This window comes from Hemicordylus capensis, chromosome 12, assembly GCF_027244095.1.
Source record: "Hemicordylus capensis ecotype Gifberg chromosome 12, rHemCap1.1.pri, whole genome shotgun sequence".
Lineage (NCBI taxonomy): Eukaryota > Metazoa > Chordata > Lepidosauria > Squamata > Cordylidae > Hemicordylus > Hemicordylus capensis.
This window is the reverse complement of record NC_069668.1, coordinates 20,705,232-20,730,259: the sequence shown is the minus strand read 5'-3', so window position 1 is coordinate 20,730,259 and position 25,028 is coordinate 20,705,232. Positions and strand designations below refer to the sequence as shown.

Here is a 25,028-nt window from a genome sequence, read left to right as displayed (position 1 = left end):
GAAAAAGATGTCAAAAGGATGATACAGATACTGTCAATATACAGATACTGGTGCACAGATGATGAGGACAGCCATGAACAGACCCGTCCGCCATGATTTTGTCCAAGCCCCTTTTAACGCCGTCCAAGCTAGTGGCCATTGCCACATCCTGTGTCAGGGAATTCCACAGATTATGGTTTGTAAGTTTTTAAAGCTTTTGGAATACCGTTGCAAATTTGGCTCAATTGTCGGGACAAGGAAAGCACACGGAAAGCTGAAACCCTCTCACCTCATCTCTGGGGGGCAGGCGGCAAAAATCACCAATGAGCATTCCTTCCCCCTGATGGTGTCCATCACCCCAGCTTTGTAAAAAAAAAAAAAGCCCTAGCAGAGGTGGTGTGAAATAACACCCTAGTTTCAAGCTAGGGTATTGAATCTAGGCCCTGAGGACAAGCAACTTAAGCAGTCCTCTTCCGCAAACCATTCAGTATCTCTTTCTGGTGGTCTGGCTTTTTAATCGAAGCAGATAACCCAATCATTTTATCTTAGACTCGGCAATGAAAGCATCATACCGTTAAGTAGATCTCCTGTGCTCTTGGTGGGCGCTGAGACTCTTCAGATCTTGCCTCTACAGGAGAGCCTGTAAAACACTCGAGGAAGAGATTTATTTCAAAGCAAGCCATGGTAAGCAGAGATGGCAACCCCAGGCATGAGAGAAAGGATACCGGCAAGGTGAGAAGTGTGTTTTAAATACTTTTCTTTTATTCCTTAATTTACATAGCGTTGTATATATGTGTCATATATATATATTTATATTTATATAGAATGTGACTATTTTTTTCTTTATACTCTGAGATCCACAATCCATTTGTATAACTCTTAAAAAATAAAATAGCCATTTTATAGATTTTTTTTTTGCTTCTGAAAAAAAATCAGAAAACTATTGCTGACCCTTGTATAACAAGAAAACATACATAGAATACTCCCATCCCTTCGTGTTGCCAAAGTGATTTGTTAAAGTGTCACTTTACAAAAGAGCTACAGGGCAAAATGACCCAAATCATTCGTCGGTGGCGTGGGGCAAAGGAGACAAACATTTACCTCCATGGACGGCATTAAACTTTCTTTATATACCCTTTTCAGGCGTTTTTGGTAGCAGAGATTAAACACCATTCTGATGTTTTTCCAACTCCGATGCATACTTCTGCCTGATCTGCTACTATGCACTGAGAATCCGCTACCTTTCTCCAGTCCCTTTGCTGAAGAGTTCTGTGCAACCCTGAAGCTTGCTCAGAACTTCCCACGCCACTCACAAGGAAGAATGCCTCGTTTTTGCAGTCCGCAGTATTTTGTCCATCTTGGGTCCAGCTCTTTCCCAAATGACTGTAGCGCCAACACCACAGGAATTTGAACAGTCTCCAGAGATTTGAAGAGTCTCCAAAGATTCCTGCCTGCAACCTTGGAGAAGTCGCTGCCAGTCTGTGAAGACAATACTGAGCTAGATAGACCGATGGTCTGACTCAGTATATGGCAGTTTCCTATGTTCCTATGTAACAGGAAGAAAGTATGTCCGAGTTGCGGGGGAGAGATTTGGCATGCCAGTGCTGAACCAGCATCTCTTTCTGGACCAGCAGCGATCTGCGGTGAGAACTGACTCTGTGTAGTCCAAAGGGCATCTGTGCATCTATGACTCGGAAAGCACAAGCGTTGCTGACGGAAATTAAATCCTCGGAATCATTGGCTCACAGCCACCCGTCCCTCTAGAACCAAGCTTTCGCAACCGCCATTACGACAGAGATCCTCTGTTCCCGCGTTCTTATCCAGCAGCAACACACTTCATTTCCCAGCAAAAACACAGAACTAAACCTTAACGCCGTTCCCCTCTGCTGGGGAATAATCTCTTGCATCGTGTTGAGCAATCGGTTGCCATTGAAAACGGGCACTCTAGCCAACTCTCTCTCTCTGCCCTGGAGGACCATTCCCACTGAAGATTCTACGCTAGAGCTCTTGGACCGCCATTGCACCCCACCACACCTCACAAGACCACTGAAATTACGCCTGGATTTCTTAAGGGGAATTTGAAAAACACAAATTCCTGCTGGTCTAAAGAGAAACCCACTAGTGGGGGGCAGGAGGGTCCGAGGTAGCTCAAACACACCCTTCCAAACATGCTCCATCCCACTGCTTCAGCCATTTGAAAAGAGAAAGATTCTTAGGAGGTGGTGAACTCGTAAGAAGGTATCATGACGTTTGGCTGGTTTCTCATGCTGGGAGGTCATCTCCAGCTAGAGAGGAGTTTGCTGAACAACACAGCAATGTTTTAAACTGGAGGAACGTTTTGTCCCATTGACCCAAATGAGCATCTCCGTCCGCCGACAGTGCAGCTGTACTCACAGTCCTTTGGGTGAACCCTTCTCGGGGGGGGGGGCACAGACGCCATTGGAAGAGGCCCACAGGAATGGGGGTGAGGGACCTTGCTTAGTCTGACTGTGAACCCTAGCGCTGTCCATACAAGTCCACAGTTGAGGTTGAAGCAACGCCAGCTTGCTGTCACAACAGGTCTCCTGGTCTTCTCCCCAGTTGGATTATCCCCTCACTCCAAGCACAGGGAGGGAAGCAAGGGTGGTGGAGCAGGAGGTCTCTTGCAGGTGGTCTCGGGGGTCCAGCAGCCCCTGGCGCTCACAAAAGGTTTCCTTCATCGTCCGAGATAGCAGCTGTAGAGAAAGGAACAAAGAGATGCTGTTAGCGTGTGGGGTGCAGGCCTTCAAAGAGCGACGGTCGCGTGTCTGTCCCATCCTTCGTACGGAGACACTAACTTGGACCATTAAGCTAACGTGGCTGGAATCCAAGGGGCAGCAGTCCAGAGGAGAAAAACAAAACCTTGTTTTCGACGGAAAGCATGGCGGCCTTTAGGATTCCTGCGTTCCTGATTTGAAAGGAAGCCATGCCACTTATTCAGACTGCCTGGCTGCTAAGCAAGCAAGCAAGCATACACATTCAATCTGTGTGCACATGCGCAGTTGCTCGCATGCTGTGTTGAACGCATGCATGGTAGAACATTTCCTATTTGCACCCAACGTTTCAGAGGGCCTGTCTCCAGATTTGCTTCTGGAATAAAAGGCGTGTATCGCCATTCACACAAGCTTTATTTCGGACCTTACGCTGTCTGCGCATATGCATGCTTGCACAGAAGTCTGTGTTCTGTATGAATGGCTGTGCATGCATTCACTGTAAAAGCGGACTTGGGTACTGATCCTCTTAAAAGCAGGGTCTACTACTTTACATGCATTGAACATAATGTCAACTGTGCATACACTAGACAGATTGTACCTGCATTGATCATCATGTGAACAGAATCAGACATTACTTTGTACGTGTGTACAATTTCACGCATTGAAGCTGCCTTATACTTAGTCAGACTCGTGGTCCATTTAGCTCAGTACTGTCAACCCAGACTGGCAGTGGCTTCTCCGAGGTTACAGGCAGGGGTCTCCCTCAGCCCTATCTGGAGATGCTGCCAGGGAGGGAATCTAGGACCTTCTCCAAGCAAGCAGGCAGATGCTCTTCCCAGAGCGGACCCATCCCCTGAAGGGAATATCTTACAGTGCTCACATGTAGTCTCCCATCCAAATGCAAACCAGGGCAGATCCTGCTTAGAAAAGGGGACAATTCACCCCAAGACCAGCTCTCCTCCTGATTGTAGGTCCAATGCACATCAAATCTGAGGACAATGTATGCCATACAGATTTTTAATAAAGAAATACAGATTTGTACTCATACGCAGATGTTGAGATATTGTGTTCAACAGACATACAGTAGCACAGGTCTGGTCTAAACCCTGAATTTCCTATCTGGAATTTCAAGCAAGCGCACTTCAAAGTGCACTTCAAAGCGCACTTCTGTCACCAATGCTTTTTAATATCTACATGAAACTGCTGGGTGAGGACATCAGGAGATTTGGTGCTGAGTGCTATCAGTATGCTGATGACACCCAAATCTACTTCCCCTTTTCATCTTCAGGAAATGGCACTCATTCTCTAAATACCTGCCTACAGGCCGTAATGGGCTGGATGAGGGAGAACAAATTGAAGCTGAATCCAAGTAAGACGGAGGTGCTCATTGTGGGGGCTCAGAATCTGAGGGATGAGTTAGATTTCCCTGTGCTGAATGGGGTTACACTCCCCCAGAAGGAGCAGGTGCGCAGCTTGGGAGTACTCCTGGACCCAGGCCTCACCCTGGTATCTCAGGTGGAGGCCATGACCAGGAGTGCTTTCTATCACCTTTGGCTGATTTGACAGCTGCGTCCATTCCTCGGAGGGGATGACCTCAAAACAGTGGTGCATCAGCTGGTAACCTCCCGGCTTGACTACTGCAATGCGCTCTACGTGGGGCTGCCTTTGTTCGTAGTCTGGAAACTTCAGTTAGTTCAGAATTCGGCAGCCAGACCGGTCTCTGGGGCAACCCGGAGAGACCATATTTTTCCTGTTTTGAAACAGCTACACTGGCTGCCAATATGTTTCCGGGCAAAATACAAAGTGCTGGTTATCACCTTTAAAGCCCTGAATGGCTTAGGTCCGAGTTATTTAAGAGAGCGCCTTCTTTTACATGATCCCCACCGCACGTTAAGGTCATCTGAAGAGGTCCGTCTCCAGTTGCCACCAGTTCGTCTGGTGGCGACGTAGAGGCGGGCCTTCTCTGTAGCTGCTCCCGGGCTGTGGAATGCACTCCCGGCAGAAATCCGTAATTTGAGATCATTGCTGTCCTTCAAGAGAGCCCTTAAAATGTACTTATTTGGCCTGGCCTTCCAGAGTTTTAAATGATTAATTGTTTTAAACTGTTTTAAACTGTTGCCCTGATTTTCAGGGCTTTTAGCTGTTTTATTGGTTTTATTGTGCTTTAATAGTTTGATTTTAATTGTTAATTTGTTTTTAATTGTTTTTATCATGTTGTGAACCGCCCTGAGCCGTATTGGAAGGGCGGTATATAAATCTAATAAATAAGTAAATAAAGTAACCCCTACCAATTAACATGGTTGGTTAAGTTTAATTGGTTAAACACCAATTAAAACATCCTTCATTACTGTTTGCTGGCTGCTCTTGCTTTCTAATTGATCACGGTTACATCCCAAGGAAATGGGTGGCTTCATTTCGGGGTTGGACCGCTGGTATTGCGTAGCGAGCATGAATGGCCCCCTTTGCTAAGCAGCGTTTGCCTTGGTTTGCATTTGGACGGGTGATGACATTTGTGAGCACTGCAAGGGCTTCCTGATCAGTGGTCCTCCAGATCTTCCTGAATGACAACTCCCATCATCCCCACCCACAATTAGTTGTTGCTGTGGATGCTGGGAGTTGTAGTTCCACAACATCTGGGAGGACAACATCCTGGCAACCACTGTACTAGGGAAATTAGTACTCCCTGTTGGAGACCCCATGTTAGAATTCTATCTATCTATCTATCTATCTATCTATCTATCTATCTATCTATCTATCTATCTATCTATGCTAGGTATTTTCTATTTATTCCAACAGCAGTGTCAAAGGGGAACACAGGAAGCTGTCATATACTGAGTCAGACCCTTGGTCCATCTAGCTCAGGATTGTCTTCCCAGACTGGCAGCGGCTTCTCCAAGGTTGCAGGCAGGAATCTCTCTCAGCCTTAATCTTGGAGATGCTACCAGGGAGTGAACCTGGAAACGTCTGCATGCAAGTAGACGCTGTTCCCAGAGAGGCCCCATTCCCTAAGGGGAATCTCTTACAGTGCGCATGTGTAGTCTCCCATTCAGATGCAAACCAGGGCAGACCCTGTTTAGCAAAGGCAACAATTCGTGACTTCTCATTTGGGATTTCCCAATGGCAACACCACTGTAGATTCCATTATCAGGCGGCGTTTCCCACCAGATCATATTTTTTGATGGCAGCCCCACAGAATCACCACCCTACTCCGACGGCTGCTAGTCAAATCAGCACCCTCTGTGAAGCTGGGCTTAAAATTTGTTAGCCACATGCCAACTGATGGCAGTGGCTTTTAGATTTCTCTCCTGAAATCTGAGAGTTGTGGGTTGAGAATGCATCCAGAACACAGGCACACATTCTTGTCAGTTCACCCCTAATTTCGGGTTTTTATCCACAATGAGGCCTTCTTTTGGTGCCCCGAACAGAGACAATGCCAGGCTGATGGAATTGTCTGCAGTGAGACCCAACAGGGAAGCATTTCTTCATCAGCCTGCCTTCAAAATGGCCACGCTGCCTGCCTGGAGGTTGCTAAGAATAGCCCGTGCGGGGTTTGCGCTTGGCTGGGAACCAGGGCTTCTCTGCGTGACTGCCCAGCATTGAGGCTCGGAGAAGACAAAAAGACGGCTGCAGCTGCTCGCTGAACCCAGCAACCGCGCTGCAGAGCAGGGAACCGTCTCTGAATCCCAACTGGCCAGCTGTGAGGGACCCACAGCTCCCTGCCCGGACGTGCAGGGGTGTAAAAGCCCTGTTCAGATATGGCAATTTAGGGGGAACAGAGAAAGCTGCCTCATACGGAGTCAGACCTCTGATCCATCTCGCTCAGTATGGCCTACACGGACTGGCAGCAGCCCTCCAAGGTTTCAGGCAAGAGTCTCACCCAGCCCTACCTGGAGATGCTGCCAGTGAGATGTTCTGCCTATGGCGAACATCTTACAGTGCTCACATGGAGTTGCCCATCCAAATACAAACCAGAACAAAACCCTGCTTAGCAAAGGGGGCGCACAAGTGTCCATACACTTGGGTGAGTAACTGTATGTACGTGCATAAATTTTGACTTTGGAAGGCGCTCCCTGTCGAAACAAGAGCCTCCCCATCTCTGGCAACTTTTAAAAAGGCACTGAGGAGACATTTATTCACCCAGGCTTTTAATTAGAGGTATGGTTTTAAATTTTTTAATGTGGGTTTTAAAAGATTTTTAACGGTAATGGTTTTAGCGTTGAAATGATTTTAAATTGCTGAATTGATTTTCATGGCTTTTGTTTTGATGTAAACCACCCAGAGCCATTGTTGGAAGGGCGGTCTATAAATCAAATGAATCAATAATAAATAAATTGGGACACAGGCTGTGCATCCATTGAAACATAACAGAAAAAGGACTAAAATGATTCTCAAAGCCAGAATTCAAAGCAGTGATGCAACACCGACCCACGATTCACAGGAATATTGGAAGCTGCCTCATAACAAGTCAGACCGACCCATGGTCCACCTATGGGCTACACTTTTAGTTTATATGTTGAGATTGAATCCATATTTTGATCCCAATGGAGGCGAGCTGGCCTAGTGGCAGCAAGCATGAATTGTCCCCTTTGCTAAGCAGGATCTGCCCTGATTTTCATTTGAATGAGAGACCACACGCATGAGCACTGGGAGGTAGTCCCCTTGGCGGATAAATGGGGCCGCTCTGGGAAGAGCGCCTGCCTGCTTGCATGCAGAACGCCCCAAGTTCCCTCCCTGGCAGCATCTCCGAGATCGGGCTGAGAGAGATTCCTGCCTGCAACCTTGCAGAAGCCGCTGCCAGTCTGTGAAGACAATACTGAGCTAGATGGACCAAGGGTCTGACTCAGTATATGGCAGCTTCCTATGTTCCTGTGTAAGGCCGCTTCCTGCTGTAGTGGGTTTTAACATCTATTCTGCTGTTTTAAACCGGGGGACCCCAAAATCCATCTCCAAAGAGCTCCTGCACACACACAGGCACAGATACGACTTGTAAACTTCCCGCTCTAAAAACAGTTGCCAGAAAACAACTCACTCAGGCATTAAAAGATGTCAATGCTGCACTTGCAGAAATAACAACCAAGAATTTGCAAGAAACAAACCAACTAATGTACAGTGCAGCAACAATAACAACACAAGAGCTCGGATATAAGATCAGTGGACCTGTAAAAAAAAGAAAGCAGTACATCACCTAAATGGAAGATTAGATTAGAAAATAAAATCTCCAGGCTTAGATCAGATGCTAGTAAATTGAAAGATATGAAAGACAAGAAGCTGAAGAATGAAAACACCAAACAGTATCTGATCCAAAAATACCACCTAGATTCAAGGAAAATTAGAGAAGTCCTGGAAATAATAAAGCAGCAAATAACAGCAGTGTCAAAGAAGATTAGCAGATACGAAGCCAGAATTACACAACACAGGCAGAATCTCCAATTCCAGTCGAATCAGAGACGTTTCTACCAAAGCATAGAAGGAGAAACTGCAAAAAACGTAGAAACACCAAATAAAGAAGAAACAGTGCAATTCTAGCGGAAATTATGGGACAATCCAATAGATTATAATAAAAAAGCAGGCTGGATGAAAGAGGTCAAAAAATGTAACCAACAAATGCAAGATCTAATAATAACACCAGAATTAATAAGTGAAAGAGCAAAGAAAATTAAAAATTGGACTGCGCCAGGCGACGATGAACTGCATGGCTTCTGGCTTAAACACCTAACAAGCCTTCATAAACAACTATCAAAACAGTTCAATCACAAGGCGGTGATATTGAACAATGGCTAACAACTGGGAAAACTCATCTCATCATGAAAGACCCAGCAAAAGGTGCAGTTCCAAGTAATTATAGACTGATAACCTGCCTGCCAACCATGTTCAAATTATTAAATGGAATAATAGCAGATGAAGTGATGCAACACTTAACAAACAGCTTCCAGTTGAACAGAAAGGAAATTGCCCAAACACTAGAGGCACAAAAGACCAGCTGCTGATTGACAAAATGATTTTAGAAAACTGCAAGAGAAGAAAAACACATCTAAGTGTTGCATGGATTGACTACAAGAAAGCCTTCGATTTATTGCCTCACACATGGATACTAAAATGTTTAGAAATAACTGGTGTCAGCAAAAACATTCAGATATTTATTAAAAAAGCAATGAGCATGTGGAGTACACAATCAATGGCGAGGCACTTGGACAGGTTAGCATTAGAAGAGGCATTTTCCAAGCACTATCCCCTCTATTGTTTGTAATCGCCATGACCCCACTTTCACAAATACTAAACAAAACAGGCCTCGGATACCAAACAAAAACATCCAGTAAAATCAACCATCTGCTGTACATGGACGATCTGAAGTTGGATGGAAAGTCCCAGTCAGAAATCGAATCACTGCTAAACACTGTCCGTATATTCAGTAGCGATATAGCAATGGAGTTTGGACTAGACAAGTGTGCTACATAAATAATGAAAAGAGGGAAAATAACAAAAACAGAAGGAATAGAACTGCCCAATGGAAGCAACATCAAGAACCTGGAAGAGAAAGAACCTTACAAATACTTGGGCATTCTCCAGGCTGATAACATTGCACACACTGAAGTTAAAAGAAAAATTGGAAGTGAATACATCAGGAGAGTCAGAAAAATCCTCAAATCCAAACTCAATGGCGGGAACACCATACAAGCCATAAGCACCTGGGCTATACCTGTTATCAGATACACTGCAGGAATAATAGACTGGACCCAGGCAGAGCTAGAGACGCTAGAGCGTAAGACCAGGAAAATCATGACCATCAATCATGCTCTGCACCCCCGCAGTGATGTCGATAGGCTCTACCTCCCTCGCAGCTCAGGTGGAAGAGGAATGCTGCAAGTCCATCAAACAGTAGAGGAGGAGAAAAGAGGCCTTGAAGAATATACCAAGGACAGTGAAGAAGATGCACTTCAAATGGTCAAGAACGCGAAACTATTCAACACCAATGAAACAAAACAGGCCTACAAGAAAGAACAAGTCAAGAACCGAGCAGAGAAATGGAGAAATAAGCCCCTTCATGGTCAATATTTGCACAATATAAGTGGAAAATCAGACATCACCAAGACCTGGCAATGGCTTAAGAATGGCAACTTGAAGAAAGAAACAGAAGGTTTAATACTGGCTGCACAAGAACAGGCACTAAGAACAAATGCAATAAGAGCAAAAGTAGAAAAATCCACAACAAACAGCAAGTGCCGCCTTTGTAAAGAAGCAGATGAAACAGTGGACCACCTGATCAGCTGTTGTAAAAAGACCGCACAGACTGACTACAAACAAAGGCATGACAAGGTAGCAGGGATGATACACTGGAACATCTGCAAAAAATACAAGCTACCTGTAGCCAAGAATTGGTGGGACCATAAAATTGAAAAAGTTGAAGAAAATGAAGATGTAAAAATATTATGGGACTTCTTAATACAAACAGACAAACATCTGCTACACAATACACCAGATATCACTGTAGTCGAGAAGAAAGAAAAACAAGTTAAAATAATCGATATAGCAGTACCAGGGGATAGCAGAATAGAAGAAAAAGAAATAGAAAAAATCACCAAATACAAAGATCTACAAATTGAAATTCAAAGGCTGTGGCAGAAAAAGACCCAAATAATCCCAGTGGTAATTGGCGCCCTGGGTGCAGTCCCAAAAGACCTTGAAGAGCACCTCAACACCATCGGGGCCACAGAAATCACCATCAGCCAACTACAAAAAGCAGCTTTACTGGGAACAGCCTATATTCTGCGACGATATCTATAACCATTGACAATAAAATTCTGGCATCCCAGGTCCTTGGGAAGGACTCGATGTCTGGATAAAACAAACCAGTCAATAACACCTGTCTGACTGTGTAAACAAGAAATAATAATAATAATATTTGGATCTACTCACCGACTCAGACTTTCACGGAGGTGGGAGGAACCATAAGTTGATTCACCCTGTGGAGGAAGGAGGTGGTGACACATTGGCAAAACCCTGCAAACGAAACCTCCCCACCCCACTCCAGATGTCAAGAGCAGAGATCCATCCACCTTGTATCTGAGCATCAGTTCTGTGGAGTTTGTGCAAACCTGTACCAGGAGGCCCCTTTCCACTCCAATGGGGAAATTGCCAAGGGGTCCTGCTTCTTGTCATTCCCTAGGCTTAACCGCCTTACTATCCGCATGGACCTTAAGGTTTTTGGCACCCTAGGTGAGTGATTCTGGTGACCCCCCACCCCCAGCTGAGAAGTGTGGAGCCCTGGCTTTAAATTGAGCTATGCAGGCTGCTAATTCACCAGGTAGAACCACTGCGCGGATGGCCTGCGAACAACTAGCCAGTGCTGGTTTGAGGATCCAGTGGGAGAGAGTGCCCCAGTCCATTATGGAGGCAAAACACTGGCAGGTCAGAGAATCCCGACACAGATTCTAAGCTAACTCCCTTTTTTAAGACAGGCAGAAAAACCAGATCTTGGAATTTGGAAACCCTCTTTTCACCTGTTGTCACAGTTCTCTGCTTTCCCCCCATAGATCTGTTGCTCCTTGCAAGAATTCTCCGCCTTCTCTCCTCCCAGCAGGATTAACTCAATTCCACCACCTTTGCAAGCTTCTATAATTAAGGAGAATTTATAGCAGCCGCTATTTTATCCATGCCCACACGCTCAGAAATGAGTCATTAATTTAAAAAAAAATTAAAAAGAGATCTAAATGGATGCCAGGAAGGGTTTGCCGGAGGATTTCAGGAAGAGCTGGACTTTCCAAAATGCCTCTCCCATGTTGAATTATTGTTAAACAATCGAATATATTTTGAAGAATTCATTTGTGCAAAATAAAGCCATGTTTCCTGATTACCTACAGACACCAAATCTTGCAGAGTGGATCCTACCACCGAAATTAGCGGAATGCATTTCATTTCACAGTGGGATTAAATTAATAAATTAAATAGTTTGAGGCTTGTTTTCGTTTTAGCAGAAATGCTGAAAATGATCCTATTTTTTAACGGTTTACTGTTCTCAACAGATTTTTCTTTTTAACACTCGACAATCAGATCACTATAATTCACAAAAAACATTACGCCCAAGGGAAACAGAAGGTCTAAGATCCAAATTGACGATGATTCCAATTTACCATATTAGTTATTCTATAAAGTGAATCATGTCTGAAGCTGAAACCCCACACATTTCAAACTGTTCTTTTAATTTGCAAGCACTGCATTAAAACATTCTATGACGTAGAATTAATTTCCTGAACTTGCCTGGAAGTCCAACAAGGGGCTTTATCTATTAGGATAATACTTAAATCTCTGGTTTCATCTGAATGCCCTACTCCCATCAATCCTAGAAAAACTGACCAAGCTGCTAACGAAATCGCAAGCTGTACCATGTATATCATCAGAAGAGCTGCAGAGGGTCTAGGATGATACGGATTATCTGGACCCTTTTCAATCTGGCTTCCACCCCGGGTATGGGACTGAGACTGCCTTGGTCGCTCTAGTGGATGACCTACGCCGGGAACTAGACAGGGGGAGTGCGTCCCTGTTGGTTCTGCTGGACCTCTCGGTGGCATTCGATACCATTGACCATGGTATCCTTCTGGGCCGCCTCTTGAGTATGGGAATCGGAGGCACTGCGTTGCAGTGGTTCCGGTCCTTTCTTGGGGGGAGGTTCCAGAAGGTGGTGCTGGGGGACTACTGCTCGGCCCCGTGGCCGTTGGCCTGTGGGGTCCCGCAGGGATTGGTCTTGTCCCCCATGCTGTTTAACATCTACATGAAGCCGCTGGGAGAGGTCATCCGGGGACATGGACTGAGTTGTCAGCAATATGCGGATAACACTCAGCTCTATCTCTCCTTGTCATCTGATCCTAGGGAGGTGGTGGATGTCCTGAATCGGGGGCTGGAGGCCGTGATGGGGTGGATGTGGGCTAATAAACTGAAATTGAATCCGGATTAAGACGGAGGTACTGTTGGTCAGTAGGAGAGCCAATCGGGATGAGGAGATTTTACCGGTTCTTGATGGGGTTGCACTCCCCTTGAAGGAGCAAGTACACAGCTTGGGGGTACTACTGGACCCGGCTCTGCTTTGGGAAGCTCAGGTGGAGGCGGTGGCCAGGGGTGCCTTTGCACGGCTTCGGCTGGTGCGCCAGCTGCGTCCCTTTCTCGAGAAGGCAGATCTGGCCATGGTTACCCACGCCTTAGTCACGTCGCAGCTGGATTACTGTAACACACTCTACGTGGGGCTGCCCTTGAAGAATATCCGGAAACTGCAGCTAGTGCAAAACGTGGCAGCGAGGGTTTTATCTGGAGCTGCCCATTGGGAACATATCACCCCCATTTTGAAAGAGCTGCACTGGCTGCCGGTTCGTTTCCGGGTCCAATTCAAGGTGCTGGTTTTGACCTTTAAAGCCCTAAACGGTTTGGGCCCAGGGTATTTGAGGGACCACCTGCTCCCAAGGGTTGCTGCCCACTTGACGAGGACATCTGAGGGGGCCCTGCTCCGGGTGCCGACAATGAGGGAGGCTCGGCTGTCGTGCACTCGGGACAGGGCCTTCTCTGTTGCTGCTCCTAGACTCTGGAATGCTCTCCCAGTGGCCATTCGTTCCTCAGACTCCATCACAGCTTTTAGAAAGCTTTTAAAGACTTGGCTTTTTACCCAGGCTTTTACATGATCGTTTTTACTGCGGCTTCTGTGTGTTTTTATCTGTTGTCTTGTTTTTTATGCTTGTTTGATATGTTTTTAGCTTGGTGTTTTTATTGCTTGGTGTTTTTATTGCTTTTATTGTATGTTTTAATTTTTGTAAACCGCCTTGGGGTTTTCTTTTAACGAAAGGCGATATAGAAATGTAAAAATAAATAAATAATAAATAAATAAAGAGCTCTGCAAAGTCAAATTACGGGCTCATTACATCTCAGAAAGGCACTTGTGTTGAGGACCTGGCTGGGGCATTTTTGAGAAGCTCAGGGTCTGAATAAAGTAACCCTCCCTCGTCTGTCTCCCAGTCACTAGTACTGAACTGCCCTTGAACATGTTCACTGCCCTTGAACATGGAGGTTCTATTAGCAACCATGGCTCCCATGCAGGTGGTAAGGGTTCTGGGTCAGGAGAGGCATTCTCTCATCCGCAAACAAGAACACCATATTGGAAGCTGGCACCTGGTACTTGAATTTTTACGTTCTTTTATCATGAACATTTTTTTAATAAGAGAGATGCTGCCAGTCTGTGTGTACAATACTCGGCTAAACAAACTGAGGGTCTGATTCCCGGTTCAATCCCTGGAAGCATCTCCAGATAGGGCTAAGAGAGACTCCTGCCTGCAACCCTGGAGAAGCCGCTGCCAGTCTGGGTAGACAATACTGAGCTAGATGGACCAAGGGTCTGACTCAGTAGGCAGCAGCTGCCTGTGTCCCTGTGGTTTTGAGAGGGGGAAAAGGCTTCAGAGCTAAAAATACTCTGTCCAGTAACCAAGCTCCTGATGCACCATGACAGCTACCCCCAACCCTCAAGGGAGCCGGGTCTGTTTGCTGAAAGAGGGGCCGATGCGCCCGAAGGAAAAGCCACTGCTGATTAGATCACCGAAAAATGTGGCTTCCTCCCACAAGGGTGGAGGGGGCGGGTAGGAGTCCAGATCAAGAAGACACAGCAAGGAGCCAGGACTCTGCATGTGAGTGACAGATCAAGTCAGAGCATGTTAAGAGTAGGAAGGGACCTTAGAGGTCATCAAGATCAGCCCCTGCTCTGGATAGGAATCTGCTTTGTCAGCACAACGGGGATCATTTACGGGCGAGTCCCAAAGCTTGCACTCGCTAACTAACCTATAGGGCTGATAAGGGATTTCCCCGCAGGAATTGTTCCAACCCCCAACTGCTTCTCAGGACAGTACGACACCCGGATCCATGCATTAGCAAAGCCTGCGGCCCTGAACACCCAACCGAGCTCGTGACAAATGGGTTTAATCTTAAGCCCAAAGTGGCTATTCCTAATTAGAATTAAAAGCGTCACAGGAGGCCTGTGAAGGATGTCGACTGTATTTACCTGAATTCAAGAGTATTTGATTTTTTTAAAAAGAAGAAAATGTGACTATAGATTTGGGGATGGGGCCGCAAGTTAGTGGCTGAACATCTGCTTTATATGCAGAAGGTTCCCAGTTCCCTCCCTGGCAGCATCTCCAAGATAGGGCTGAGAGAGATTTCTGCCTGCAACCTTCGAGAAGCCGCTGCCAGTCTGGGTTGACAATACTGAGCTAGATGGACCCATGGTCTGACTCAGTATATGGCAGCTTCCTCGGTTCCACCTCTGGAATACCCCAGAAATGTCTGCTTGACACCTACGCTTTCCCCATCAAGTTGTCAGGAGAAAGACCATCCAAATTTATCAGAGGTTGATTAAAATAAATAAATAATCTTGTGTTTACCACTTTATTTGCTACTTGATTGACAGGTATGTTGATTTTGGTGGTGTGGTTTTTTAAAGAATGGTCTGTGCTGAATTTGGTCTTGGACCAAATGTGGAAAAAGAGGTCAAATGCGGATTCTGCAGTGAAAGCCAGAAAGCCAGAAAATAAATTCATTCTATAGGACCCGTCCTGGTCTCCTGGATCAGTGGGGCAAGACGGTTTGGAGGCTGGCTGCGGAGTAACATCCCTAGACGAGTCAGATGGTAGAAATGGAAAGAGGAAGGATGTTGGAGGGGAGACGGAAATAAAAATAGACAAGTTGCCTGGGGAGGGCTCCCTCCCTCCTGTATCAAATCCTTGTTGCTAAAAAGACCGATGCTAACGTTTGTTTTAGCACGAAACGTTCAGTTTCATTTAGCATTAGATGTTTTCACTCCCCCGCTGAAAATCTCCTGGCACTGGGACCAAATTCACACCATATCCCACAGCCATGATTTCTCAAGCGTACGTACACCTGAGACAGGTTCAGGAAATCTCCGGAAAAGACCCATTTCTGATTTGTGAAAGCTACAGATAGGCTGGAAGAAGCAAGCCATCCCTCCACCAAAGAGTCAAGCTGCCTCTTCTCCTATCCAGGAGAGAGTCTCTTGAGAAGGGGCCTTCTGTGACCCTGCCCATCAACTAAAAATAAAGAAAATATTCAGCCACCCCCAAAGAGGCAAGCCACCTCTTCGCTGCCAAAGAGGCAAGCCACCCCTTCTCCCATACAGGAGAGAGAGTCTCTTGAAAAGGTGCCCTTTGTGACTCTGCCCATCAACTAAAAATAAAGAAGATATTCAGCCACTGCCAAAGAGGCAAGCCACCTCTTCGCTGCCAAAGAGGCAAGCCACCCCTTCTCCCATACAGGAGAGAGAGTCTCTTGAAAAGGTGCCCTTTGTGACTCTGCCCATCAACTAAAAATAAAGAAGATATTCAGCCACCGCCAAAGAGGCAAGCCACCCCTTCACCACCATAGAGGTAAGCCACCCCTTCTCCTGTACAGGAGAGAGAGTCTCTTGAGAAGGTGCCTTCTGTGACCCTGCCCATCAACTAAAAATAAAGAAGATATTCGGCCACTGCAAGAGGAGGCAAGTCACCCCTCTGCCGCTGCTGAAGAGGCAAGCTGCCTCTTCTCCTGTCCAGGAGCGAGTCTCTTGAGAAGGTGCCTTCTGTGACCCGTCCCATCAGCGAAAAACAAAGAGCACCCTTCCCAACTATTGCTCTGTTCCCTTAGAGCGCCGAAGAACAGAATTCTAAATAGATCCGAATGAATCAGCGATATCAATCATATTCCTATGGAAACATGCACACATTTAACTGAGTCACGCCCGTATGATCAGCCGGCCACGATTTCTTTAACGGAGCAGCCACCCCAGTGGCGTGTGGATTGGTGGACCCCCTCTTCAGTGACACTGTGCCTGTGCAAAGTTTTTTGGGGTGTGTGCGTGTGTTGCACAGTACAGTGGAAACACATGCAATGCAACCGTAAAGGAAGCAGCGTATGCTTTCAGAAGATCCGTCTCCTCCTCCCACCGCACTTGAGCAGTATTGCCAATTCCTCCTCCTGCGGCGTTAAGCAATTTACTTAATTTCATGGTTTCGGAGCCAAGTTTACAATCGCCTGATTCATGGCGTTGGGTTTTGTTTTTCAATCATGAGTAGCCTGCCAATACTGCGCCCCTTCTGAGCAGGCAGTAGCCCCGACTGCGTAGATGATTCCCACCATACATATAAATATTTGAGAAAGTCTCCCCCGCAAAAAAATGGGGTAGGGGGTAGATTCACTCCCTGTGGAGGTCGCGAAGGAAAAATTGGGCTGGTATTCATCAGAGCAGCACACAAAATCAGGCTGAGCCCAGAATCCAGCTTCTTTTTAAAAACAACCCGCATGGTGCTAGTCCTCGTGGTGATGACAATGCTTGAAAGCATGGGAGTGGTGCCTACTGAAGACTCAGACATTTGTGGCAGAGAGGCCAGATTCAGTGGGTCTCAGAACTCAGCTTCCGAGAAATCGTAGCTTCGTTTTGTTCTTTGAGCAAGCAGCATAGCACTAGTCCTCATAGTTAGGAAGATGATGTTTGGAAGCTAGCTTTTCGGAAGTCCATGAGTATGGGAGAGATGAGGAAACCTACAGCAATAAGTGCCAAAGCTCTGGTACCGTGAATAGCTGGTCCCTGTCCCCATGATCAACAAAGCCAGACTAGATTGTGCAAAATGATTTTTTAAAAACAACTTAATAAATCAGATCTTCCCTACCTTAGGTCCTCTGATACTGTTGGAAACCAAGGCCATTGAGGCTGGGGATGATGGGAGTTGTAGTCCAACAAGATCTGGGGCCCCAAAGGTTGGGAACCAAGGCCATTGTGGCTGGGGATGATGGGAGTTGGAATCCAACATCATCTGGGGCTCCAAGGTTGGGAACCAAGGCTATTGCAGCTGGGGATGATGGGAGTTGTAGTCCAACAACATCATCTGGGGCCCCAAGGTTGGGAACTCCTGGAATTTCTTTGTTTTAGCCACAGCTGAAGGCCTGGCCCATTCCAAACAAAGGAAATTTGCCATCTGCCCAACTGAGCCACAGAATTGCTGGCGGGATTATGAGCCCTAAACTCATAATAAGTTAAAATAAAGACAGGGGTATGGCAAAAGCACTAAACACACAAGCTTAAAAAACCGCATCACAGAGGACGAACCCCAAAGATGCTTGCGAGACCACATGTTTGGGAACGTCCGCCCACAAATGATAATTTTTTAAAATCCGGCCCGTTCCAAAGCTCTCTCTTTCCAAGGAGGATGTCAGCATTCTCCACGTCTTATGTTGGCTACCGAAATATTTATATATATGGCAGAACTTACCCACCCACTCAGCCACTCCTGGCTGGCGAGTAGAAAAGCGGGGAAAAAACCAACTAACCCCCAAAAATCTCATGTGGGATTTATCAAGTGGCAGAGTCTTCCGAATTACTGGAGTTGCCCACAGGGAGACGGTCCAGATCGGTACTGCAAAACACGGAGCCCAGGTAGATCTTTTTCTCTGTTTCCCCAAACAATAGTAAAGGCTCCGGAAAGCATCACCTTTCAGGGAGTGACTTGGGAGCCTCGAATAATATTATATATACACATGCACAATTTATATCTATCTTTCCTATCCCTCCTTTTCTCCGAGGAGGGCGCAGAAGGCTCTCCTCCCTTTCTTCCTCACAACCACCCTGCAAGGTAGGCCAAAAGGGTGACTTCTGGGTCAACCAGAGTCATGGCTGAACAAGATGTTGAACACGCGTCTCATCAGTCCAAGTCTGGTCACAGCCCCACACGGGCTCTCCAGGCACTGCTTGCAAAAGGATGGGAATCCGAGCTGCCAGCCTCTGAGCATGTCAAGAGTGCTGTCCACTGTCGACAATGGCCAGCACGTCACCAGACAGTGATGTCACCAGCCAGCCCCACCAGCTCTCTGCCAATGGCGGCAGATGAGGAGGGCGGTGGCTAGCAGACATGGTGGCCCAATAGTCGAAGAATGTGGCCATCCACCAAGCGCAGCTGGCTGACAAGCCACTTCCACCAGAGAGGAGAGCTGGTCTTGTGGTAGCCAGCATGAATTGTCCCCTTTGCTAAGCAGGGTCTGCCTTGGCTTGCAATTGGATGGGAGACTCCATGTGTGAGGACTGGAAGGTCTTCTCCTCGGGACGGGGCTGGCTCTGGGAAGAGGAGAAGGTTCCAAGTTCCTTCCCCGGCATCTCCAAGAGAAAGCTGAGAGAGACTCCTGCCTGCAACCTTGGAGAAGCCGCTGCCAGTCTGGGTAGACAATACTGAGCTAGACAGACCAATGGTCGGACTCAGTATATGGCAGCTTCCTGTGTTCCACCATACATTGAAAATTCAAACTGGTCCGTAAGTGGATTGGCTGCTGCATAAAATAAAGTGTGCCATCAAGTCGATTTCAACTCCTGGCACCCACTGAGCCTTGTAGTTTTCTTTGGTAGAATACAGGAGAGGTTGACCATTGCCTCCTCCCTCACAGTATGAGAGGATGCCTTTCAACCTCTTCCTATGTTGCTGCTGCCCGATAAAGTACCAGAGGGGATTCGAACCGGCAACCTTCTGCTTGTGAGTCAAGCATTTGCCTGCTGTGCCATTAGGTGGCTTTGGCAGGTGGGACCTGGCTGCAAATAACCCTTTGGAGCGGTCGTTTAGCAAGGGGCTGGTATTTCTCCACTAACGACAGTTTGCACTTTTAAGGGAGGAGAAATGACCTTGTGGTAGGAAGCATGGATTGTCCCCCTTTGCTAAGCAGGGTCCATCCTGGTTTGCATTTGAATGAGAGACCAATGCGTGAGCACTGGGAGGTAGTCCCCTTAGGGGATAAATGGGGCCGCTCTGGGAAGAGCACCTGCCTGCTTGCATGCAGAACACCCCAAATTCCTTCCCTGGCAGCATCTCCAAGACAGGGCTGAGAGAGAGATTCCTGCCTGCAACCTTGGAGAAGCAGCTGCCAGTCTGTGAAGACAATATTGAGCTAGATGGACCAAGGGTCTGACTCAGTATATGGCAGCTTCCTATGCTATTAACTACAGCCCCCTTGGCAATTAATGGGGTCTGAAACTGGCTTGAAAATCTCTATTGCTCATGTACCCCACCCAACGTCCTTTTTTCATCCGATGCTGGCCGGGATGCCCGTATGAACCCGACACACACTTTCTCGGACACAGCCGAGACGCGGCGGCACACGATACTCACTGCTGTTCAGCTCTGGATCGATCTCCGAGGAAGAAAAGGGCTGTGGCAAGGAAGAACATCCCCCCCAAGACGACGACGAAGGGGCACAGCATCAGCGCATAGCCTAAGCTCAGGAACTCCCAAAGCGGAGACTCCCGAGTGCTCTGCCGTATCACATCCGAGATCTGGAGGGGAAGCAGAATCGGGGGGGGGGGGAGAGGCGTAAGCATGCTTCCGGGCGCTCAGATTGCGGCCATTTATTCAATGTGACAGAGAAAAGCAATTCTTTCCGCAGCAAGAGACTCGGATGTCCACCGAAAAGCAAACCTCACAAAGGGAGGCGATCCGTACAGAGGCGGCTTTCGCCAGCAACTGACCTAGGGCAGAGATTTCAAACACCATTTTTTTTCATGGAGCATTTGGGGCCTCGGTGGACCATTAATTAAACTCCCTTTCGCTCTGCTGCTGAGCAAAGAGGCCACTTTTAAAAGTGGAGACGCTCTGATACTTAGCAGTGGGGAGATCAACTGGCCGTATCCATCCCTCCAGTGGCTGTTGCCGGTCTCTGATCGTACCTACAGCAAAACGTGTGGGCCTGGCTCACGGACAGAGATGGGGAGCTTCAATCCCAGTACGTCCTGGGGGCGGGGTAGGCCGTTCCACTGCGAAAGGACCCCTGGCCACTTCCCCAAAGTCGGAATCTCAAAAGGGGCACTTACAAAACCGATCAGGTAAGGACTTCCAGCATCTCCCAGAAGGTGCGAGGTGAAGCTCTGTAACGCCACGGCCGTCGCCCGGCGAGTCGGAATGACCACATACTAAGCGGGAAAGGACAGGCAAAGAGGGAAAGAGTTAACGTTTGGGGCACATCGATATATTCAGCATTTAAAAGCATTTTGGCGGAGTTAAAAGTGGGGCCCGGATAACAGAACTACAGGTGGTTGGTTTTTTTTTACTCCTTTAACATTTATTTTTTATTTTAGTTGATGAAATTTCTAATGTGATTTTTTTTAACCCTTCTCCCTTTTAAAGACAGGTACATATTAGAAAATGCAGATGAGGTGTGTCCCTGGTGCAAGTTAAAAGTGTGCCCTGGATCTGAAAAGCTTGAAGGCTAAGTCCTTGAGGTAATACTATAAAGGAAGCTGCTGTCTACCGAGTCAGGCCCTTGGTCCATCTAGCTCAGGATTGTCAGCACTGACCGGCAGCAGCTCTCCAAGGTTCCAGGCAGGAGTCTCTCCCAGCCCTACCTGGAGTGAACTCCAGGGACTGAACCAAGGACCTCCTGCATGCCAAGCAGATGCGGAGCTACGGCAGAAAGAGCACTTAGTCAGAGCAACTCCCAGTGTTTGGAGACGGAGATAATTACAGAGAAGAGCTTTGTTGCGTCTGAAAATAGAGCGGCAGCCAAAAGGCACACCACAGGGCTGGCTCGGGGGTCCCGGCCCAAGATGGAAGTGGTTTGGCTACGTCGGCCAAGGGCTGAGGGAGGACCTGGGGTCACCCTGGTGGCCCTGTGCTCGGCGGGACCCATCGCTCAGGAAGCGTGGGGGCCGAGAGGGCGGACCACACCTCGTAAGTAGAGGCTGCAGAGGACTCTCGGGTTTTGCCCCCAGCGTCCTCTTCCTGCCACAAAACCCCACCAGAGCTATTCATAGGGAATCTGAGCCGCCGATGGGTGTGCCTCGTGGAGGGTTCCTGCACCGATTCGAACGCCCGCCCCGTGAGGAGAGAACCGCAGCGACGCTTTCCGGGGGACGGCAGGAGTCCCTTCCAAGCAACATCCACAAGTGGGTACCATCCCACAGGGGAAGGGGGCCGAAGCCCCCCGAACAGAAATCAAAGCCCGGAGGGGAGCTGGACAGGGACCTCCCCAGTTTGTCTCCAGCACCTGTAAGATAGACTGCCACTGGAAATGGAGGCTAAATTTCTCACTATAAGGTCACACAGGGAAGCTGCCTCATACCAAATTGGACCATTGGTTCTTCTAGCTCTGTACTGTACATATCATCGACGGGGAGCACCGTCTCCAAGGTTTCAGGAAGGAATCTTTTCCAATCCCACCTGTTACCAGGGGTTCAACCCGAGGCCTCCCAGTGGCATCTGGTGGGCCATTGTGTGGAACGGATTCTGGACTATTTAGGCCTTGGGCCTGATCCAGCAGGGCCGTTCTTATGGACATGCGGCCAGGGAGTGAGCACTCACACACTGTCACCCATTCAAATGTAAACCAGGGCAGACCCTGCTTAGCAAATGGGACAATTCATGCTTGCTACTACAAGAACAGCTCTCCACCCCCTGCTCTAGTTCATCATGTTCCATCTTATTGGGGATGGGGCCAGAACTCAGTGGAAATGCACAAGGTCCCAGGTTCCCTCCCTGGCAGCATCTCCAGGTCGAGCTGGGAAAGACTCCTGCCTGAAACCTCCAAGATGCTGCTGCCAGTCAATGCAAAGCTAGATGGACCAATGGCGTGACTCAGTAGAAGGCAGCTTCCAACATTCCCAACAACCTGTTCCCAACATCTGGAAGGCCAGATGCTTCAGGGGCATGCATTGCAGGGCTTGCTCCTAACTGGGATCTGAAATGATAGCTTAATATTAGAGTGCTGGACTAGGACCGGGGAGACCTGAGTTCAAATCCCCATTCAGCCATGAAACTAGCTGGGTGACTCTGGGCCAGTCACTTTGCTCTCAGCCTAGCCTACTTCACAGGGTTGTTGTGAAAGAGAAACTCAAGTATGTAGTACATCGCTCTGGGCTCCTTGGAAGAAGAGCGGGATATAAATGTAAAAATACTACTACTACTACTAATAATAATAATAATAATATTCATGTATTAGTCTACTCTCCAAAGGAAGACGACTTGGGAGATCACCATGTGTGTCCATACCAAAAAAACAAACAGAACCACCGATGAAGTCCCACGGATTCTGCGAAACATTGCAGAATCCCCACGTATTCTGCAAAAGATTGCAGAATCCCCGCACGTTCTGCAAAAGACTGCAGAATCCCCCTTCTGCGAAAGATTGCAGAATCCCCCTTGTTCTGCAAAAGATTGCAGAATCCCCGCTCATTCTGCGAAAGATTGCAAAATCCCTGCTCATTCTGCGAAAGATTGCAGAATCCCCCCTCATTCTGCGAAAGATTGCAGAATCCCCCCTCGTTCTGCGAAAGACTGCAGAATCCCCCCTTTCTGTGAAAGATTGCAGAATCCCCCTTGTTCTGCAAAAGATTGCAGAATCCCCACTCATTCTGCAAAAGATTGCAGAATCCCTGCTCATTCTGCGAAAGATTGCAGAATCCCCCCTCATTCTGCGAAAGATTGCAGAATCCCCCCTCATTCTGCGAAAGATTGCAGAATCCCCGATTGCGGAGTCATTGCATCAGAATGTCTGCAGAATCACGGCACACCGACCAAAAGGGAGGTGCAGGCACTCCGCCCACGGAACTTACCATGAGGATGTCTGCAGTGATGGCCCAATTGGAAAAGAGAAGCGTTTCACCGATAAAAATGCAGACCTATCGGGGAAGCACAGAGACGCAAGGGGTTACTTGTGAGAACTACAACAATGAAAAGCATCTCCCACCAAGTTTCCCGAAAAATTGCAGCCACCCCTTAAAAAAGTGGTCCAAACTCGATACATACGTAAGCTCCCACAATGCTGCTCTTTGCCGCCACGAAGATCAGGCAGGTGAAAATGGCCGACCCCAGCATCCCGACTGCGCAGACCAGGGGGTCGGCCCGCTGCGTTTTTGAGCGGCACCATTTCGTTGCTCCGGCCCCCGTGATGACGCCCAGAAACCCAGTGAAGCATGTGATGGCTCCAAAGATCAAGCTGTGGAAGATTCCAAAAATAAAGGGGTGTCTCATTTGTATGGGTTATTTATACACAGGCAGGAAGGCTAGAGAGGCAGATACGGGAGAACCCAGAAAACCCAAAGCCACGAATCAGACATTGGTAGCAAAAACCTGACGTTTACAGGATCCCCTCGGCATTTTTCACACAGCAGGCTTTACCGCAAGTTTACTGCAAGTTTGAAGTGGCCCCAAAAGTGGGGTTTTGGGAAAAAACACCTCTGGATAGAAAACACTACACTAAAACGGAAAAAAAATTTAAAAAATTAATTTTTAAATTTTAATGTGTTTTTATCTACTATGATTTTTATCTTTTTATGAATTTTAAATGTTTTATATGTTATGTTATGTATGTTTATTTTTATTTATTTATTCATTCATTCATTCAATTTCTGTTATGTTATGTTATGTTATGTTATGTTATATGTTTTAATTCTGTAAACCACCTAGAGATTTCTGTATTAGGCGGTATAGAAATTCAATAAACAAACAAAAAGAACTACACTAACACGCCATGAAAAATCCAAATCATGTGTGAAGTTCTCCCTGACCGCTCGCAGGGATTTCGGGGTAAATCTGGCCGATACGTCAACACACCCCACCCCATTCCAGAGGAGATGTGTGAAAAACGCTCAGGTGCAGGGGACTGTCTGAATTGTGCGTGGGAATCGGAGGCTCTCATAGGAACATGGGGAGTTGCCATATACTGAGTCAGACCATTGGTCCATCTTGCTCAGAATTGTCTACACAGACCAGCAGCGGCTTCTCCAAGGTTGCAGGCAGGAGTCTCTCTCAGCCCTCTCTTGAAGATGCTGCCAGGGAGGGAACTTGGAACCTGGATGCTCTTCCCAGAGCGGCCCCATTATCTCCTAAGGGGAATATCTGACAGCGCTCACACTTCTAGTCTCCCATTCACATGCAACAAGGGCAGACCCTGCTTAGCTAAGGGGACAAGTCAGGCTTGTGACAAGACCAGCTCTCCTCTCTCGTGTAATTCAGGGAAATTGCCACCATTTTCAGAAGAGGAACCTTTGCCGAGGGCTGTGATGTGGAAATATATTTATTTCATCCTCTGCCACACATTCACCGTCTGGCCTTGGTCAAGTCACTCATTGAAAAAGTTCCGCATAGCAGCATCAGGGACATGTAAAGCAAGGGCAGGCAATGTTGGCTCTCCAGCTGTTGAACTCTCCAAAATTTATTGTGGCTGGAGACAAGGCGAGTGGTAGTTCCACAAGAGCTCGAGAGCCAAGATGGCCTACCCCTGATATAAGGTCTGGGGAGTGAACTTTTCACATCCCCTGCAAAGTTTCATCAG

The 25,028-nt window shown here is 47.4% G+C and overlaps 1 protein-coding gene across 2 annotated transcripts in view; it reads right to left on the bottom strand.

The window, feature by feature from the left end:
- Positions 1–719: 719 nt before the first annotated feature.
- SPNS2 (SPNS lysolipid transporter 2, sphingosine-1-phosphate) overlaps positions 720–25,028 on the bottom strand; it is an 86,086-nt gene continuing 61,777 nt past the window's right edge. Inside the window, exons 8-13 of one of the 2 annotated variants that reach the window (XM_053275586.1) lie at positions 23,501–23,690; positions 23,308–23,373; positions 20,572–20,670; positions 19,874–20,037; positions 10,626–10,672; positions 720–2,693 (exon numbers count right to left, since the gene is read on the bottom strand). In XM_053275586.1, the coding sequence (XP_053131561.1) occupies positions 10,630–10,672; positions 19,874–20,037; positions 20,572–20,670; positions 23,308–23,373; positions 23,501–23,690 (562 nt within the window). In that variant the 3' untranslated portion in view covers positions 720–2,693; positions 10,626–10,629. The remainder of the gene's footprint in view (positions 2,694–10,625; positions 10,673–19,873; positions 20,038–20,571; positions 20,671–23,307; positions 23,374–23,500; positions 23,691–25,028) is intronic. The other variant, XM_053275587.1, reaches the window with a different exon arrangement.